General features: G+C 46.8%; 1 protein-coding gene across 7 annotated transcripts in view; it reads left to right on the top strand.

Annotated features, from left to right (window-relative positions):
- Positions 1-19,926, top strand: part of hspg2 (heparan sulfate proteoglycan 2) — a 536,580-nt gene that overhangs the window by 465,435 nt on the left and 51,219 nt on the right. For 6 of the 7 annotated variants that reach the window (XM_080181499.1, XM_080181505.1, XM_080181501.1 and 3 more), the window contains 6 exons: positions 6,356-6,622; positions 11,764-11,876; positions 13,161-13,308; positions 16,173-16,289; positions 17,451-17,468; positions 19,473-19,557. In XM_080181499.1, coding sequence (XP_080037625.1) covers positions 6,356-6,622; positions 11,764-11,876; positions 13,161-13,308; positions 16,173-16,289; positions 17,451-17,468; positions 19,473-19,557 — 748 coding nt within the window. The remainder of the gene's footprint in view (positions 1-6,355; positions 6,623-11,763; positions 11,877-13,160; positions 13,309-16,172; positions 16,290-17,450; positions 17,469-19,472; positions 19,558-19,926) is intronic. The other variant, XM_080181500.1, reaches the window with a different exon arrangement.

Below are 19,926 nucleotides of genomic sequence, written 5' to 3'. Positions count from 1 at the left end.
CCTACTCCCATACCCCTATATATTTACCTGCTAATCCCAGGACACTAAGGGGCAGTTTTAGCGTGGCCAATCAACCTAACCCACATATCTTTGGACTGTGGGAGGAAACCCACACAGACACGGGGAGAATGTGCAAACTCCACACAGACAGTGACCCGAGCCAGGAATTGAACCCAGGTCCCTGGGGCTGTGAAGCAGCAGTGCTAACCACTGTGCTACCATGCCGCCTGGTCTTTGATGGTGAATAACATAAGGCAGTGGGTCAGCTACCTGAGCATGTCAGACTATTAGTGCATGAGGAGTGGGCCACCCACGTTGTATGACAGGAAGTGATGTGTCATCGATCCCCTAAGCATTTACAGAGGATTGGCTGGCTGTGATATGACATGAAAGTCACCTCTCCCTTCAGTGAAGAGAGAGAGAAAGCAAGACATCGGTGAATAGATTTTATTCCATATTTGTCATGTTTTGGTAGCGTGTTTATTTCATGTGCTTTGTGAGCGTCTCAGTGCTGATGGTGTGTTTTCAAGGTTAGAGAGATGTTAGAGCAGCCAGCTGCATTTATGTAGCACCTATAATGTGGAAAGCCCTTCCCAAGGTGCTTAACAGAGGCACAATCAGACAGAAAATGGATGCTGAGTTAAGAGAGGAAATTTTCAAAGGGGTAATCGAGCCTTGGCCAGAGAGGTGGGTTTGAAGGACTCTGGGAAGATTGAGTTGTTTCTAGATAACTTGTAGAGCTGAAGGTCCAGCCATCAATGGGAAAACAAGCAGTGCGAGGAGGGAGAATGCACAAGGGATTCGAGTCAAAAAGCTCTGTGAGTCTGGCAAAGGTTACAGTAAAAAGTCTGACAACACCAGGTTTTAGTCCAACCTATTTATTTGATAATATACTCGCAAGCTTTCGGGTTAGCCCCTTCGTCAGGTGAATGGAGAGTTCTGGCCTCAGACAGAGCATATAAAGCACAGACAGTTTAGAGATTACTGATTAGAATGCGAATCCTTACACCTAACCTGCTGTTCAAGACCTGAAGTGGCTGATAATGTGAGTGGAAGGAGCACTGATCACAGGTTAAAGAGATGTGTATTGTCTCCAGACAGTACAGTAAGTGAGGTTTTGCAAACCCAGGCAAGTCACGGGGGTTACAGATAGTGCGACATGAACCCAAGATCCCTGTTGAGACCGTCCTCACGTGTGCGGAACTTGGCTATCAGTCTCTGTTCAGCGACTCTGCGCTGTCGTGTGTCGTGAAGGCCGCCTTGGAGAATGCTTTCCCGAAGGTCAGAGGCTGAATGCCCGTGACCACTGAAGTGTTCGCCAACAGGAAGGGAACAGTCTTGCCTGGTGACTGTCGAGCGATGTTCATTCATCCGTTGTCGTAGCGTCTGCATGATCTCCCCAATGTACCATGCTTCGGGACATCCTTTCTTGCAACGTATCAGGTAGACAATGTTGGCCGAGTTGCAAGAGTATTTACCATGTACCTAGTGGATGGTATTCTCACGTGTGATGATGGTATCCGTGTCGATGATCCGACATGTCTTGCAGAGGTTGCTGTGACAGGGTTGTGTGGTGTTGTGGTCACTGTTCTCCTGAAGGCTGGGTAGTTTGCTGCGAACAATGGTCTGTTTGAGGTTGTGTGGTTGTCTGAAAGCAAGAAGTGGGGGTGTGGGGATAGCCCTGGCGAGATGTTCGTCTTCATCAATGATACGTTGAAGACTCCGGAGAAGATGTCGTAGCTTCTCCGCTCCGGGGAAGTACTGGACGACGAAGGGTACTCTGTCCACTGTGTCCTGTGTTTGCCTTCTGAGGAGATCAGTGCGGTTTTTCGCTGTGGCGCATCGGAACTGCCGATCTATGAGTCGAGCACCATATCCTGTTCTTATGAGGGCATCTTTCAGGGTCTGGAGGTGTCTGTCACGATCACAGGTGTCTGGACCACAATGTCTTCACCTTCAACAACCAGTTTTTCATCCAGACACATGGAACAGCCATGGGGACCAAATTTGCACCTCAATATGCCAACATCTTCATGCACAGGTTCGAACAAGACTTCTTCACTGCACAGAATCTTCAACCGATGCCGTACACTAGATACATTGATGACATTTTCTTCCTTTGGCCTCATGGTGAACAATCACTGAAACAACTATATGATGATATCAACAAATTCCACCCCACCATCAGACTCACCATGGACTATTCCCCAGAATCAGTTGCATTCTTGGACACACACATCTCCATTAAGGACGGTCACGTCAGCACCTCACTGTACCGCAAGCCCACAGACAATCTCACAATGCTCCACTTCTCCAGTTTCCACCCTAAACATGTTAAAGAAGCCATTCCCTATGGACAAGCCCTCCGTATACACAGGATTTGCTCAGATGAGGAGGATCGTGACAGACACCTCCAGACCCTGAAAGATGCCCTCATAAGAACAGGATATGGTGCTCGACTCATAGATCGGCAGTTCCGATGCGCCACAGCGAAAAACCGCACTGATCTCCTCAGAAGGCAAACACAGGACACAGTGGACAGAGTACCCTTCGTCGTCCAGTACTTCCCCGGAGCGGAGAAGCTACGACATCTTCTCCGGAGTCTTCAACGTATCATTGATGAAGACGAACATCTCGCCAGGGCTATCCCCACACCCCCACTTCTTGCTTTCAGACAACCACACAACCTCAAACAGACCATTGTTCGCAGCAAACTACCCAGCCTTCAGGAGAACAGTGACCACAACACCACACAACCCTGTCACAGCAACCTCTGCAAGACATGTCGGATCATCGACACGGATACCATCATCACACGTGAGAATACCATCCACTAGGTACATGGTAAATACTCTTGCAACTCGGCCAACATTGTCTACCTGATACGTTGCAAGAAAGGATGTCCCGAAGCATGGTACATTGGGGAGACCATGCAGACGCTACGACAACGGATGAATGAACATCGCTCGACAGTCACCAGGCAAGACTGTTCCCTTCCTGTTGGCGAACACTTCAGTGGTCACGGGCATTCAGCCTCTGACCTTCGGGTAAGCATTCTCCAAGGCGGCCTTCACGACACACGACAGCGCAGAGTCGCTGAACAGAGACTGATAGCCAAGTTCCGCACACGTGAGGACGGTCTCAACAGGGATCTTGGGTTCATGTCGCACTATCTGTAACCCCCGTGACTTGCCTGGGTTTGCAAAACCTCACTTACTGTACTGTCTGGAGACAATACACATCTCTTTAACCTGTGATCAGTGCTCCTTCCACTCACATTATCAGCCACTTCAGGTCTTGAACAGCAGGTTAGGTGTAAGGATTCGCATTCTAATCAGTAATCTCTAAACTGTCTGTGCTTTATATGCTCTGTCTGAGGCCAGAACACTCCATTCACCTGACGAAGGGGCTAACCCGAAAGCTTGCGAGTATATTATCAAATAAATAGGTTGGACTAAAACCTGGTGTTGTCAGACTTTTTACTGTGTTTACACCAGTCCAACGCCGGCATACCCACATAAAGGTTACAGTGACAGGGAGCGTGTCAGGGCAAGAAGAGATTTTGAAGCAAAGGTGTGAATTTTCGAATGGAAGTGTCACAGAACCCAGAGTCATTGAATAAGGAGAGGGAGACTGAGGTGTGGGAAATGAATCAGCCAAACCTTACAGAGTTTGGAGGATGGGAGCTCAGTTTCCACTGTTGAGGAAGATTTGGACTCGGGAATGGGGAAATTTGTGGGTGATGCAAATGTAAGGAATTTGACAAACAGCAAGCAAGGCTGTAAAAGATTTTTCAGGATGTGGCCTAGTTTAGATGGACCTTTGCAGACGAATAACAAGTTTAAGGTGCTGGGAAGCAAGTACAGAGGAGATGTTAGGGGAAAGTTTTTCACTCAGAGGGTGGTGAGTGAGTGGAATCGGCTGCCGTCAGTGGTGGTAGAGGCGAACTCACTGGGGTCTTCTGCAAAACTTCTGGATGAGTATATGGGATCTAATGGGATTGGGAGTTACAGATAGCTCTATGGCCTGGTAGGTATGGATATGATCAGTGCAACTTGTGGGCCGAAGGGCCTGTTTGTGCTGTAGTGTTCTATGTTCTAACCCAGAAAAACTGACAGGAGGAAAAGTGGACAGGTAAGTCACAAGGCAGTGACAATGTATTTCATAGTGTACACCATCAATAGTCAGGGGGAAATAGGAGACAGTTAACAACAAACAGCACAGAATGTTACTGGCCGCCTGCACCACTGAGGTAGACATGTGAATCCAACATCAGATGGTTTGTTGGCTTTCACTGAGCAAGGTTGAGTACAGCAGCAGGGATGTGTTGTTGCAATTATACAGAGGCCTTGGTGAGGCCACACCTGGAGTATTGTCTGCAGTTTCAGTCTCCTTTTCCGAGGAAGGACGTTCTTGCTCTCGACTGATTCCGGGGATGGTGGGACTGATGTATGAGGAGAGATTGACTAACTTAGGATTGTTTTCACTGGAGTTCAGACGAATGGTGGCGGGGAGGGTAGAATCTCATAGAGACTTATAAAACTCTAACAGGACTAGACAGGGTCGATGCGGTTCCTGATGAGGGGGACCCCACAACCAGGAGTCACAGTCTGACGATTCGGGGTAAACACAGTAAGAAGTCTGACAACACCAGGTTCAAGTCCAACCGATTTATTTGATAGTAAACTCACTAGCTTTCGGGGTTTGTCCCTTCGTCAGGTGAATGGAGAGTTCTGGCCTCAGACAGAGCATATAACAGCACAGACAGATTACTGATTAGAATGCGAGTCTTTACAATTAACCTGCTATTCAAGTCTTAAAGAGGCCGACAATGTGAGTGGAAAGAGCATTAAGCCCCAGGTTAAAAAGATGTGTATTGTCTCCAGACAGCCCTCATGACTTGCCTGGGTTTGCAAAACCTCACTCACTGTACTGTCTGGAGACAATACACATCTCTTTAACCTGTGATCAGTGCTCCTTCCACTCACATTGTCGGCCACTTTAGGACTTGAATACAGGTTAATTGTAAAGACTCGCATTCTAATCAGTAATCTGTAAACTGTCTGTGCTGTTATATGCTCTGTCTGAGGCCAGAACTCTGCATTCACCTGACGAAGGGACTAACCCCGAAAGCTAGTGAGTTTACTATCAAATAAATCGGTTGGACTTGAACCTGGTGTTGTCAGACTTCTTACTGTGTTTACCCCAGTCCAACGCCAGCATCCCCACATCATGACTACGATTCAGGGTAGGCCATTTAGGGTGGGGGTGAGGAGACATTTCTTCACCCAAAGAGTGGTGAGCCTGTGGAATTCATTACCACAGGAAGTAGTTGATGTCAGAATATTGAATGTATTCAAGAGGCAGCTGGATATAGCGCTTGGGGCGAATGGGATCAGGGGTTACGGGGAGAAAGGAGGATTAGGCTATTGAACATAAGAAATAGGAGCAGGAGTAGGCCATCTAGCCCTTCGAGCCTGCCCCGCCATTCAATAAGATCATGGCTGATCTGTTGTGGCTCAGTTCCACTTTCCCGCCCTCTCCCCATAACCCTTAATCCCCTCTCTTATCAAGAACCCATCAACCCGCTTCTTAAAAATATTTAGCGAGGCAGCCTCCACCACTTCAACGGGCAGAGAATTCCAGAGATTCACCACCCTTTGAGTGAAGAAGTTCCTCCTCAACTCCGTTCTAAACCGCCTCCCCTTTATCTTGAGGCTGTGCCCCCTAGTCCTACTGTCTTTTTTGAGCGGGAAGAGTCTCTCCACCTCTATCCTATCCATCCCATTCATCATCTTATACGTCTCAATGAGATCTCCCCTCATTCTTCTAAACTCTAACGAGTACAAGCCTAGTTTATTCAGCCTCTCCTCATAGCTCAATCCCCTCAACTCCGGTATCAGCCTAGTAAACCTCCTCTGCACTCCTTCCAGGGCCAAAATATCCTTGCGCAGGTGCGGCGCCCAAAACTGCACACAGTACTCCAGCTGCGGCCTCACCAATGCCCTATACAGCTGCAGCAAGACCTCCCTACTTTTATATTCAATCCCCCTCGCTATGAAGGCCAGCATCCCATTCGCCTTCCTGACCACCTGCTGCACCTGCAAGCTGGGTTTTTGCGACTCATGCACAAGGACCCCGAGGTCCCTCTGCACCGTCGCCTGCTGCAGTTTTTCGCCACGTAAGTAATAGTCTTGAGTTTTGAGTTGGATGATCAGTCATGATCGCGATGAATGGCAGGGCAGGCTCGAAGGGCCAAATGGCCTCCTCCTGCTCCTATTTTCTATATCTCTATTAACAGATGAGCTGGCAGGGAGTGGGACGGGTGAATGATTTTCTCGCTGGTTATTTTCAGCCTTACCCATTGTCATGATCAACGTGCGGGCGTCCATGCAGATGGTCATGGTGGGCGGGTCGGTGGAATTCGAATGCCAGGCAATCGGGGATCCCCAGCCTTCGATTCGGTGGAGTAAAGTGGACGGAAGGCTGTCCCCCGAAGTCATCATCCAGAAGGGAATGCTGAAAATTGAACACGTGAAGGAATCTGACGCTGGGCGTTACCGATGCACAGCCACCAATGATGCCGGATCAGTCAAGTCGGAGGTGGTTCTGTACGTGCAGAGTGAGTGAAGCTTGACCCGTTCTCTAGTATATTTTGAGGGTGGCAGGAGCAGCTTTCCGAGGGGGGATGGTGGCCCAGTGTAGACAGCCTGTGATAATTGCAGTCCGGGAGAACGTGTCAGTATCCCGACACCTGGAGCAGTCTGGAATTTCCGACTGCTCATCCGGGGGGGGGAGCGAGAGAGCCGGGAAGGCACTCACCTCCAACTGACAACCCCTTCAGCTCCTTGAGGATCTTGTTGAAGAACCTGCCTGAAATGGAATCAGATTTTGGAATTCTCAGCAACCTCAAACGATATTTGGCATGTCGGGGTCACCACGAGGCCTGAATAACTTTATTCCCGGTGGTTTTCTCAACCAGCGTGTGGTTCGAGCCCAGTGACAGCTGGGCTGTTGCCCCTGTCTGTCTCCTTCCACTCCTAAGGAGTTGCCTGGTCTACGGAGTAGCACACAGCGACAGTCTCCACCAACATGGCTGCTGCCTGCCCTCACCGTGGGTGCCAGGCGGGCAGCTCCCGCCTCCCGGAGACACCAGGCCGCTCTAATTGGAATCGACCGTGCCTCCTGGTGAGTTCAGCCACTTGCACTGAAAGATCACATTGCTGCAGCGATGGAGCTCAGGCACCAGGTCGGGATCTGGAATTGATCGAGATGTTCCCATAGCGTTTACAACACGGGAATAGACCATTCTTCCCAACTAGCCGGAACAGATATTTATGTTCAACACCAGCCGCTGCTACCGTAGAACGCTACAGTGCAGAAAGAGGCCCTTCGGCCCATCGAGTCTGCACCGAACACGATCCCACCCAGGCCCTACCCCCATATCCCTACATATTATTACCCACTAATCCCTCTAACCTACACATCCCGGGACACTAAGGGGCAATTTTAGCATGACCAATCAACCTAACCCACACATCTTTGGACTTTGGACACCTTTACCCTACTTCACCTGACGGTATCACCATATCCTCCTTCCTCTTCATCTTCTCCCATTTACTTATTTATCTTCTCCTGAAGTGCACTCAGATAAATTGCCTTCAACATTTCGTATAATTTAAACTTCCACATTTTTACCACACTCTGGATAAAGAGGTTTCTCCTCCATTGGGGCAGCACGATAGGACAGTGGGTTAGCACTGCTGCTTCACAGCTCCAGGGTCCTGGGTTCGATTCCCGGCTCGGGTCACTGTCTGTGTGGAGTTTGCACGTTCTCCTCGTGTCTGCGTGGGTTTCCTCCGGTTTCCTCCCACAGTCCAAAGATGTGCGGGTTAGGTTGATTGGCCGTGCCTAGAAATTGCCCCTTAGTGTCCAGGGATGTGTAGGTTAGAGGGATTAGTGGGTATAATATGTAGGGATATGGGGGTAGGGCCTGGGTGCAGACTCGATGGGCCAAAGGGCCTCTTTCTGCACTGTAGGGTCTATTCCTTATCGGGTGCATCAGTGACTACAATAATCCTCTTTTAACGTCAGCTCACTTAACAGTAAAGCTTTTAATAAAATATTGGCGGTATATCTGTTTAGTGTTGCTGGTTTCACTTTAATGTTCTTTGCCTTGATGTTCTCTTCTGTGGCCTGTCTGCTCACAGGATATTTCCCGCTCTGCTTCCGCCCTCGCCAACAGTCCCGCTTCCTCCCGCCCCTGCCAGCTCCCACTGGTCGACTCCCACCATTGCTCCTTCCCTCCTGGTGCTGCTTCTTCCCTTAGTCCTTAGGATCTGTTCCCCTTCTGAGCTCGTAGCTGGTGTCCGAGGCAGCACCTACTGGCAGATGTCGATCAGTTGCAGGTAGTCGGGGCCTCAGCCTCCACCTGCACTAACCAACGCCTACCACAAGATGGAGTCTGGTCAACCCCATTCACACTCTACTGAGGCCAGGATAGCAATTTTCCAAAACAATTATTCACAAGTTATATTCCTTTTAAATTGCTAATGCATTTTGTTTTGCAAGGTATTTCGGCTAGGATTGCACAGTGCTGCACGTGTATGGGACAATGTTTCAACTTGTACGTTGGGTTTTCTGGGTGAGAAATATCCGATGGAACATAAGAACATAAGAAATAGGAGCAGGAGTAGGCCATCCAGCCCTTCGAGCCTGCCCCGCCATTCAATAAGATCATGGCTGATCTGTCGTGGCTCAGTTCCACATTCCTGCCCTCTCCCCATAACCCTTAATCCCCTCTCTCATCAAAAACCCATCAACCCGCGTCTTAAAAATATTTAGCGAGGCAGCCTCCACCACTTGAACGGGCAGAGAATTCCAGAGATTCACCACCCTTTGAGTGAAGAAGTTCCTCCTCAACTCTGTTCTAAACCGCCCCCCCTTTATCTTGAGGCTGTGCCCCCTAGTCCTACTGTCTTTTTTGAGCAGGAAGAGTCTCTCCACCTCTATCCTATCCATCCCATTCATCATCTTATACGTCTCAATGAGATCTCCCCTCATTCTTCTAAACTCTAACGAGTACAAGCCTAATCTATTCAGCCTCTCCTCATAGGTCAACCCCCTCAACTCCGGCATCAGCCTAGTAAACCTCCTCTGCACTCCCTCCAAGGCTAAAATATCCTTGCGTAAGTACGGCGCCCAAAACTGCACACAGTACTCCAGCTGCGGCCTCACCAATGCCCTATACAGCCGCAGCAAGACCTCCCTACTTTTATATTCAATCCCCCTTGCGATGAAGGCCAGCATCCCATTCGCCTTCCTGACCACCTGCTGTACCTGCAAGCTGGGTTTTTGCGACTCATGCACAAGGACCCCAAGGTCCCTCTGCACCGTCGCCTGCTGCTGTTTTTCTCCACGTAAGTAATAATCCTTCCTACCATTATTCCTACCAAAGTGGATCACCTCGTGAACCTAACTCCAGTTTTAACATTGATTCCTATAGGAATCTATGGTTCACTTAAAGTCACTGTTTTCAGGAACACAACCACAACTTTAAGTGGGGACTCACTGTGTCTTATATTCATTACCCCTAGTTTGTGACTCTCCAACAACTGGGGATGTGTCTCTACACCAATCTGTAATGTCCTCAATGAGGCCCATAAGACTGGCCTCTTGGAGTATGAGCTCCCTGATTGAGGTAATGATTACCTGTCCAATCAGGGAGCCTCACCTATGTATACATACATATATATATATAGGAGATATGTTTGTAAATAAAGGGAATCTGGTGGGTGGCACAGTGGTTAGCACTGCTGCTTCACAGCTCCAGGGACCTGGGTTCGATTCCTGGTTCGGGTCAGTGTCTGTGTGGAGTTTGCACATTCTCCTCGTGTCTGCGTGGGTTTCCTCCAGGTACTCCGGTTTCCCCCCACAGTCCAAAGATGTGCTGTTTGGCCATGCTAAAATTGCCCCTTAGTGAGATGCTTAGGTTAGAGTGATTAGCGGGTTAAAATATGTAGGGATGTGGGGGTAGGGCCTGGGTGGGATTGTGTTCGGTGCAGACTCAATGGGCCTCTTTCTGCACTGTAGGGTTCTATGATTCTATTCTATGAATACTGGCCTCTAAGGAACTATTTCACAATCCTATTGGACCTCTTCATAAGGGCGGCATGATAGCGCAATGGTGGGCGGCACGGTAGCACAGTGGTTAGCACTGCTGCTTCACAGCTGCAGGGACCTGGGTTCGATTCCCGGCTTGGGTCACTGTCTGAAGTTTGCATGTTCTGCTCGTGTCTGTGTGGGCTTCCTCCGGGTGCTCCGGTTTCCTCCCGGATGTGCGGGTTAGGTTGATCGGCCATGGTAAAATTGCCCCTTAGTGTCCTGAGATGCATAGGTTAGAGGGATTAGTGGGTAAAATATATATAGGAATTTGAGGATAAGGCCTGGATGGGTTTGTGATTGGTACAGATTCGATGGACTAAATGGCCTCTTTCTGTACTGTAGGATTTCTATGATGTTTCTATAATTTTAAAGATCTCTGTTACATTGTTCCTCCACTTGTTCTTTTCTAGAGAATAAGACTCTGGAAAAGACTCTTTTTTCCAGAGAGTTAAGCCTATTAAGTCTTTCCTGATTGTTCTAACCTCAAAGCTCTATTAACATCCTTGACAAACCTTCCAGTAACTTTTTCCACCTCTTCCATATCCTATTCATAATATGGAGAAATGCCACTAACTTTAACCACAGGGTACAGAGTGAAATTTCTGGTATTAAAATGCTTCTCCATGTGCCTGCCCTGTGCTAGAATGAATCTTTACCCAGAGTAGTTGACACAAGAGCATGAGACAAAGCTTTACCTTCTCTGCATTGTCAGTCTCAGTGAGGCAAACTGTGAGTTTGTATGGGTGAGTGGACAATGGAAGACTTTATTGGAATGCTGCAAGGTTCTACCTGCGTTGTCAGATGCATAATTGGAACTATTAGTTTGCACTTGACTCACGAGATACTTTTTTCCTGTTTACCCTTGGTATGTGAGCAGCAGTTGCGAAGCTATTGTCATTGCATCTCACAACAAGTTATAACAACTTATCCATGTGTGCGTCACGTGTAGGCTGGGCATGGTCAGAATATCAGGACCAATTCCCTGAAAGGCCTTAGTGTAACCAGTTTGGGCTTTCTCAGGAATTCAGTAATTTTGTGGTGATGTTTTAGGTACTGGCCCTTTAAGGGCCAGATTTATTAAATTTGGTCTCATAACTTGCTCCAGTGGGATTCGAACGTATGGCCTTTGAGTTATTAGTTCATGAGCCAACCAGAAGGTCTCTGCACCTTGCAAAACCAAGTGCAAATATTGCTCTGAATTAATTTCTGTGTGGGACAGGGGATTCCAGTTCCGTACCCACTGCTTGACCCTGAATGTCAGAGTAATGAGGGAATGGGTATTACGTGTGGTCTTGCCGTGTTGGACACATCCCTGAAAACAACTACAATTCACGTTTGTTCCAGATAATAGAACTAACATCATACTGATCTCTATAAATAAACATTTCATTAGAATATTCCCAAAAGCATTTGCCTTTCTATCAGGTTGAATTACATGCTTGAAGGCAAGGACAGTCCTGTTGTACAAGGTTCTAACACCTGGGTCAGGGAGGTTACTGAGTCCCCTCATATGTTGTGTATGTATGTTCAAAGATTGGCCTGTAAAACTTTATATTTTCCTATGTTACAGCATTAACAAAATCCTTGTTATCCTTGTAGCTGTCCCCATGATTGCTCCTCAGCCAGAGCTCAAAGAAGTAGCAGTTGGATCCACGGCAGTCTTCCCGTGTCTTGCCTCGGGATACCCAGTACCAGAGGTCACATGGAGTAAGGTAGCTTCTTGCTTGGGTTTCTATTTCCTTCGATTTGAGCAATGTGTCCTTTGTAGGGTCAGGAATGCGTTCATTTGCGCTCTGAAAAGAGCACCCTGCACTTTTTGCCGCACACTCGTAAGCAGCTGATGCTTAACGGATCAACGCCTCCAGTAATCTGGATCAATATTTGTGATTAGGGTTGGAGGTTTTTGACAGAAGCATAGACTGAAGTGATGAACTATTTTGTGGCTTCTTTAACTCTGGGGCGGCTAAGGTGTTCGGAGTTAGAGAATGGGTAGGCCCTCTGCAATTTTGATTGGTGACCCATTGATTGAGAAGGTACTTACGCAGAATTTCCCTTAAGAGGATTAAATAGCCAGGACTGTGTCAACAATGGAGTAGTTTGAGCGGCATGGTCGCACAGTGGTTCGCACTGCTGCTTCACAGCTCCAGGGACCCGGGTTCGATTCCTGGCTCGGGTCACTGTCTGTGTGGAGTTTGCACATTCTCCTCGTGTCTGCGTGGGTTTCCTCCGGGTGCTCCGGTTTCCTCCCACAGTCCAAAAACGTGCGGGTTAGGTTGATTGACCACACTAAAATTGCCTCTGAGTGTCCTGAGATGTTAGGTTAGTGGGATTAGCGGGTAAAATGTGTAGGGATATAGGGGTAGGGCCTGGTTGGGATTGTGGTCGGTACAGACTCAGTGGGCCGAATGGCCTGTTTCCACACTGTAGGGTTTCTGTGATTCTAGGTCCATCTCGTGATTCAAAAAAAGAGCCATTGGTCAGTGAGATTGCTAATGCCCCGTTGTTTAAAGAACGGTGGGAGAAATCATTGGTTAACTGCCGACCTGTCAGTTTAAAGTCAGTTGTGGGGAAGCTGCTCAAGTCCATCATTACCAATTGAGCATTGAAGCAACTATGAACTGGTCACAGTGAGCCTTCACAGATTTGTTAACTGTAGGAGATGTCTAATAATTCTGCGTGCATTTTTTGAAGGAGGTCACTATTAAGGTAGATAAAGAAGCGTTTATGGATGTTGCCTGTGTGGACTTCCGGAGAGCATTCTATAAACGGCGACACAAAAGATTCTTGGTAACAGTGCGATCAGGAGAAATAGGACGTAGTTTTGTGACTGTAAATTGGAAACTGATTTAGTTCTTGGGTACGTAATTAATCGGGTTAAGCAAACCCTACGTTGCATTGCTGTCTTTGATCAAACTTGCCGCTGCGATGCATGGCTGACCTTGTTGGGAGGTTTCCATTCTGATTTCATGTTTATTTATTTTTGTGGTTACTTTTAGCTGGAGGGAGACCTCCCGCCCGGAGCGTATGTCGAGGACAATGTGTTGACCATACCATCTGCGACCACGGAGCACACTGGGACATACGTTTGTACAGCTACAAATGAACAGGGAACAGAAACTGCTTACGCCATGCTGAAAGTCAGAGGTATCTCAAATCTTCCCTGTGTTTTCTTGAAATCTAAGGAATAGAAATTTCTCTGCCATGCATTTCGATCATGGGTGATTTTCTGCCTCGACCTCACTTTCCCACCTGCTCCACATACCTGATTTGATTTGATTTGATTTATTATTGTCACATGTATTACTATACAGTGAAAAGTATTGTTTAGTGTGCGCTATACAGCCAAAGCATACCATTCATAGAAAAGTAAAAGAGAGAGTGCAGAATGTAGTGTTACAGTAACATAGAACACTACAGCACAAACAGGCCCTTCGACCCACAAGCTGCGCCAACCACATCCATACCTACCAAGCCATAAATTACCTGTAACTCCCAATCCCATTAAATCCCATATACTCATCCAGAAGTCTTTTAAAAGACCCCAGCGAGTTTGCCTCTACCACCACCGATGGCAGCTGATTCCACTCACTCACCACCCTCTGAGTGAAAAACTTACCCCTAACATCTCCTCTGTACCTGCTCCCCAGCACCTTAAACCTGTGCCCTCTCATAGCGACCATTTCAGCCCTGGGAAATAGCCTCCGAGAATCCACCCTACCTATACCTCTCAACATTTTATAAACCTCTATCAGGTCGCCTCTCAACCTTCGTCTCTCCAGGGAGAAGAGACCGAGCTCCCTCAACCTATCTTCATAAGGCATGCCTCCCAATCCAGGCAACATCCTTGTAAATCTCCTCTGCACCCTCTCAATAGCTTCCACATCCTTCCTGTAGTGAGGCGACCAGAACTGCGCACAGTACTCCAAGTGAGGTCTTATAAACAGCTAGGGTGTAGAGAAAGAGCAACTTAATGTGAGGTAGGTCCATTCAGAAGTCTGACAGCAGCAGGGAAGAAGCTGTTCTTGAGTCGGATGGTATGTGACCTCAGACATTTGTACCTTTCTCCCGAAGAAAGAAGGTGGAAGAGAGAATGTCCGGGGTGTGTGGGGTCCTTAATTATGCTGGCTGCTTTTCCAGCAGGAAGTGTAGACAGAGCCAATGGATGGAAGGCTGGTTTGGGTGATGGGTTGATGAGTCGTTCGATTCCCTGAAACCAAACATCTGTCTTTCTCGGCCTTGAATTAAATCACTGATGGAGCTTCCCACAATCCTCTCGGCTAGAGAATTCCAAAGATTCCCAACCTCTGAGTGAAGACGTTTCTCCCCATCTCAGTGATTGCCACCATCTCCTGAAGCTATGTCCCAGATTCCCCAGCCAGGGAACTAATTCTCAATATCTACCCTGTCACGCCCTCTCAGAATCTTAATAAAAAGCAAAATATGGCGGATGTTGGAAATTTGAAATAAAAACAGAAAAATGTTGAATAAGCTCAACAGGTCTGGCAACATCTGCAGAGAGGGCAACAGAAATAATGTTTTGAGTCCGGATGACTCTTCAGAACTGAAGATTTTATACTGCTCAAGATGGAGTGAGACTAAATAGAAAGTCAGTGAGAGATGTGGACAAGGAGAGTTTGCACCAAGATACTTAGGGCACACGACAAAGGAAGTGTGACGGCCTACAGAAGTTGTTAGTAGTGGCAGAAAGGTAAGATGTTAGAATGTGTTAATAGGAGAACAATGTAAGAAGCCTCACAACACCAGGTTGAAGTCCAGCAGCGCTGCCCAGAAAGCTTTGTGCTACCAAATAAACCTGTTGGACTTTAACCTGGTGTTGTGACACTTCTTACTGTGTTTAACCCAGTCCAATGCCAGCATCTCCACATCATTAGGAGAACTATGGTCAGTGCTCCGTGAAAGCAAAACTGACAGCATAAGAGACAGATGGCTCTGTAGGGGAGGGGTGAGGTTATATTGGAACAAAAAAATTTGACGGAGGAAAAAAGGGTCAAGGTGGAGGAGAAAGTTCACAGTAAAAGCCAACTCACCGTTTGCCTTCTGAATGGTACATTCAAGGGAGACCTAAACGTGATGCGGAATTGGTACAAATGAGGTTTAGCAGAGTCTAAAAGACGAATCTTGGAATGTAACGTGGTGTAAGTTACCTGATGATATATTGCTGGAGCAGTATTGAACCGTGATTGAAAGAAATGTGGTTTATTCATAAATATGTTCAGTACCAGATACACAAACTTCCCTGTATCTCGGTTTGACGCTCCAAGAAATACTATTATGTTATGTGATATTTTTAACGACTTTCACATCCTCAGGATGTTCCAAAGTGCTTCATAGCTACTGAAGTCCTTCTGGAGTGCAGCTACTGCGTGGCCTAGGAAACACTGAAGACAAAGGTCCTACAAACAGCAATGAGATTAATGGCCAGATCATCTGTTTCACTGACTTTGTGATGCGGATGTGCCGGCGTTGGACTGGGGTAAACACAGTAAGAGGTCTGACAACACCAGGTTAAAGTCCAACCGATTTATTTGATAGTAAACTCACAAGCTTTCGAGGTTCCCCTCTTCGTCAGGTGAAGGAAGAGTTCTGGAATGAAGAACCTCGAAAGCTTGTTGTGAGTTTACTATCAAATAAATCGGTTGGACTTTAACCTGGTGTTGTCAGACTTCTCACTGGCGTTGGCCTGGGCTGCCAGCTGTAACTCCTCTGCTCTTCTTTGTGATAATGCCATGGGATCTTTTCTATCCCCCTGTGAGAGCACGTGGGGCCCTGTTTCAATGTCTCATTTGAGTGCCTACACCTCCGACAATGCTGCACTCCCTCAATACTGCACTGAAGCTTCATCCTACCTAAATCACGTGAAGTGAGATTTGAACCCAAGGCCTGGTGATCCTGGGGTCATGAGGCTACAAACTGAACCTCTTTAAATGTTCAAGCGGGGCATTTTGTACGACTTCAGTAAAACTTTGTACATTTTCCTGTCTTTGCAGAACGTAAGATCCCATATTTCACACAGGACCCCATCTCCTACATTGCCCTGCCCACCATAAGGGACGCCTACCATGAGTTTGAAATCAGGATTACGTTCCGCCCAGATACAGCTGATGGTAAGAATCTCTTCCCTCCGTGTTTCTCCTTGAATCAGGTTCGGGCAGCTAAGCCGGTGGGTGACTCACCCAAGAGAGCTTCGCGTGTAAACTGTGCGTAAGAAGGTGGAAGCTTGAGAAACGGTATCAAATCTAAATAACCCACTGGGAAATCTTTGTGTGTTCTATGTGATTATGTCTCCATTACAGTCCGTACCCTTCAGTAAGGATGTTACTGTGGGTATCTGACCAACAGGAGATCATTTGGAAAATAAATCATTAAAAGGTGTTTGGTATGCGTGATTATGTTGACTTTCTCCATCAGTCGCTGACTTTATTTTGGATGATGGATGCTGATGAAACCCCTGCAGCCCCAGGGCTAAGATTCTTCCCAACCAGCTCGCGCAACCATGTCACTTACTCTTTAAATATCAACCTAAATGAGGGACAGGGAGAGGCAATCCTAGTTTCATAATGGGCTCCGATGGTCAAACTCTCATCACACCTCCTTTTATTCATTTGTGGGACATGGGCATCGCTGGCTGGCCAGCATTTATTGCCCATCCCTAATTGCCCTTCAACTGAGTGTCTCACTTGGCCAGTTTATAGGGCAGGTAAGAACCAACCGCATTGCTGTGGCTCTGGGGTCACATGTAGGCCAGACCAGGTAAGGATGGCAGATTTCCTTCCCTGAAGGACATTAGTGAACCAGATGGGTTTTTCCAACAACCAGCAATGGTTTCATGATCATCGGTCGATTCTTAATTCCAGATTTTTTTAAAAATTGAATTCAAATTCCACCATCCACCATGGTGGGATTTGAACCCGGGTGCCCAGAACATTAGCTGAGTTTCTGGATTAATAGTTTAGCGATAATACCACTAAGCCATTGCCTCCCCAATGTGTTAACTCAGGCGGTCTTACAGCCATGTTATATGTATTCAGTTCTTCCCTCCCACAAGACGGGCAGGATTATTCTCATTTATGGTACTTGGAGAAGTGAACTGCTCAAATTGCAAATATATTTTTCAAAGTCTTGCCTCTCAACCTTAATCTACACAAAGACTGTGATATTGATACGTCAGTCTGTAAGTGTATAGTTTTGTTATCTGTTCTATGTTGAATTTTTCTCATTTTCTGTTTGTTTTTCTCTGTGTTCTTTTTCCCACCTCTATATCCAAGCTCTCTTATTGTACTCTGGTGAGTTTGTTGTGTATCTCCGCAAATTTCACCTGTTGCTATTGGCAAAAACAAAATGTGCTTTGTGTTTGGATTGTGCTGAGCTACATTATAAAACTACTAAAAAAAAATTCCATCAGATCATCAACTGCTTTAAGCCTTGGGCTTTTGCCTTATTCTGCACATTGCTACCTTGATGCCAGTTTTAATTCATTCTGAAGTGCAAAATGAATAAGAATACAATACAATGATCTAATTGATAGGATAGGCTCCTGGGCTGAATGGCCTTCCCCTGTTCCCAGTATGATATAGAGCATAATAATGTGCTAACATTTATGTATGACCCAAGCTGCCATTTACTTCAGGTAAGTGGGACTATTGGTTAACCCTTTCAAAGTGCTAGCACAGATGCGATGGGTCAAATAGCCTCTTCTGTTGTATGATTCTATGGTTACAGTATAAAGAAAGGCTTGCATTGGTTTAATGGTAGCACAATGTTTAGTCTCTCAGCACCAGGGACCCAGCTCAATTCCGGTCTTGATTGACTGTTTGTGTGGAGTTTGCACATTCTCCCCGTGTCTGTGTGGGTTTCCTCCAGGTGCTCCAGTTTCCTTCCACAGTCCAAAGATGTGTGAGTTAGGTGGATTGGACATGCTAAAATGCCCCTTGGATATATAGGTTACGGGATTAGTGGGGTACATGTGTGGGGTTATGGTAATAGAGTGGGGGATGATCCTGAGTAAGATACTTTGTTGGAAGGTTGGTGCAGAATGGATAGGTCCCAATGGTCCCCTTCTGCATTGTAGGGATTCTATGATAAATAAGTGCTTTATGAAATGCTTATATGAACTGCTATCTATTAATGTTCATGCATTCTAATGAAAAAATATTTAAATTGATTAATTTATAAACAATGCTGCCATGGTTTGTGTTTGGGTGTTAAGATTTTAAAACTGAGAAATTTCATTCTGACTGATGTGAATTTCTACGTAATGCTTTTACCATTGGATTTGACCTTTCTGACTATCTCAGCTGTCGGTCGTGGAATCCTGAATAAAATGAACAGGTGATTCTGGGGGAAAAAAAGTAGCCACATTCTTCAAAGTGTAAATGTGTGACAATTACTATTAATCCAAGTTTCTCTTGTGGTCTACTTGTGCTGTAATGAATGGACCACATCCCAGTAAAACAACTGGGACACTTCACACTAAAGATGGATGCTAGGGCAAGTGCGAGGCCAATTTTAGACAGAGAGGTTCCTCTCGTCAATAATGACTGGCACATGCAGTGGGTGTGGTCTTCTGGGTGTAAACTGGGACTCAATGGGTGGAGTTTTCCCAAAAAAATGACTGTGTCATTTTGAGTGAGAAAACCAGTGTGGTTCCAATCGGCATTGCAATTTTCCCACACTTAGTCATTTTTGGGAGGAGGCAAGTTTTGCACCGGTTTTGAGAGGGAAGGGTCCCAGTAACCCCAGCTTCACAGAGATCAGGAGCCATTTTTAAAGGGTGCCCCAATCTCACATTGAAATTGAGGAACACCCTCCCTTCCGCCACCCCCGCCCATCCAATTTGAAGGGACGTTTACCCCCACCTTCCCCGACCAAAGATCATCGGCATCATTGGTGCCCTGTCCATTGAGGCTTTTTGCCATACTATCCCTTAAAGGCCGTGGGCTCCAGACCCCAACTAGCCTCTGGGTAGAAAAAGATTTTCCTCATTTCGCTTCCCCCCCCCACCCTATCTAATCTTTCCCATTCACTTGAAAACTGTGCCCCCTAGTTGCTGACCTCTGTGCCAAGCTCCTTCCCATCCACTCTATCCAGGCCCTTCACAGTTTTGTAAATCTCAATCAAATCTCCCCTCCGCCGCCTCCTCTTCCAGTGAGAACAACCCCAACCTTTCCCTCATCGCTGCAATTTTCCAGTCCTGGGAACATCCGCGTCAATCTCCTCTGTACATTGCAGCGATTACATCAGAAGTGATGCTCTTTATGTTGACCCCACCCTGGTTCTCTGTGTTTCAGGTATGATTATATACAACGGACAGAAACAAACTACAGGAGCAGATTTCATCTCATTTACGTTGGTGGGCGGTCGACCCGAATTCAGGTAATTTTAACGCTTTGGTTTAATTCTGTGCGAACAAAATATCGGATGTTTAAATTGTCGGGTAACTAATGAAGAGGTTCGCAAGAATAGCTGGCTTAGTTACACACCCATCAAACCTGGACCAAACCTAAAAAGGGGCAATGGTGACAGAGTGATGGTGTCACTGGACTAGTGATCCAGAGGTGCAGGCTAACCCTCTGGGGACCTGGATTCAAATCCCGCCATAGCGTAAATTCAGCTAGGACCATAGAGTGGCCACAGTGCAGAAGGAGGCTATTTGGCCCATCGAGTCTGCACTGACAACCAACTCACCCAAGCCCTATCCCCATAACCCCATGTATTTACTCTGCTAATCCCCCAACACAATTT

This window comes from Carcharhinus amblyrhynchos, unplaced genomic scaffold, assembly GCF_965287045.1.
Source record: "Carcharhinus amblyrhynchos unplaced genomic scaffold, sCarAmb.v2.hapA scaffold_41, whole genome shotgun sequence".
NCBI lineage: Eukaryota > Metazoa > Chordata > Chondrichthyes > Carcharhiniformes > Carcharhinidae > Carcharhinus > Carcharhinus amblyrhynchos.
The sequence above is the reverse complement of the archived record's forward strand: the minus strand, read 5'-3'. Positions and strand labels throughout refer to the sequence as shown.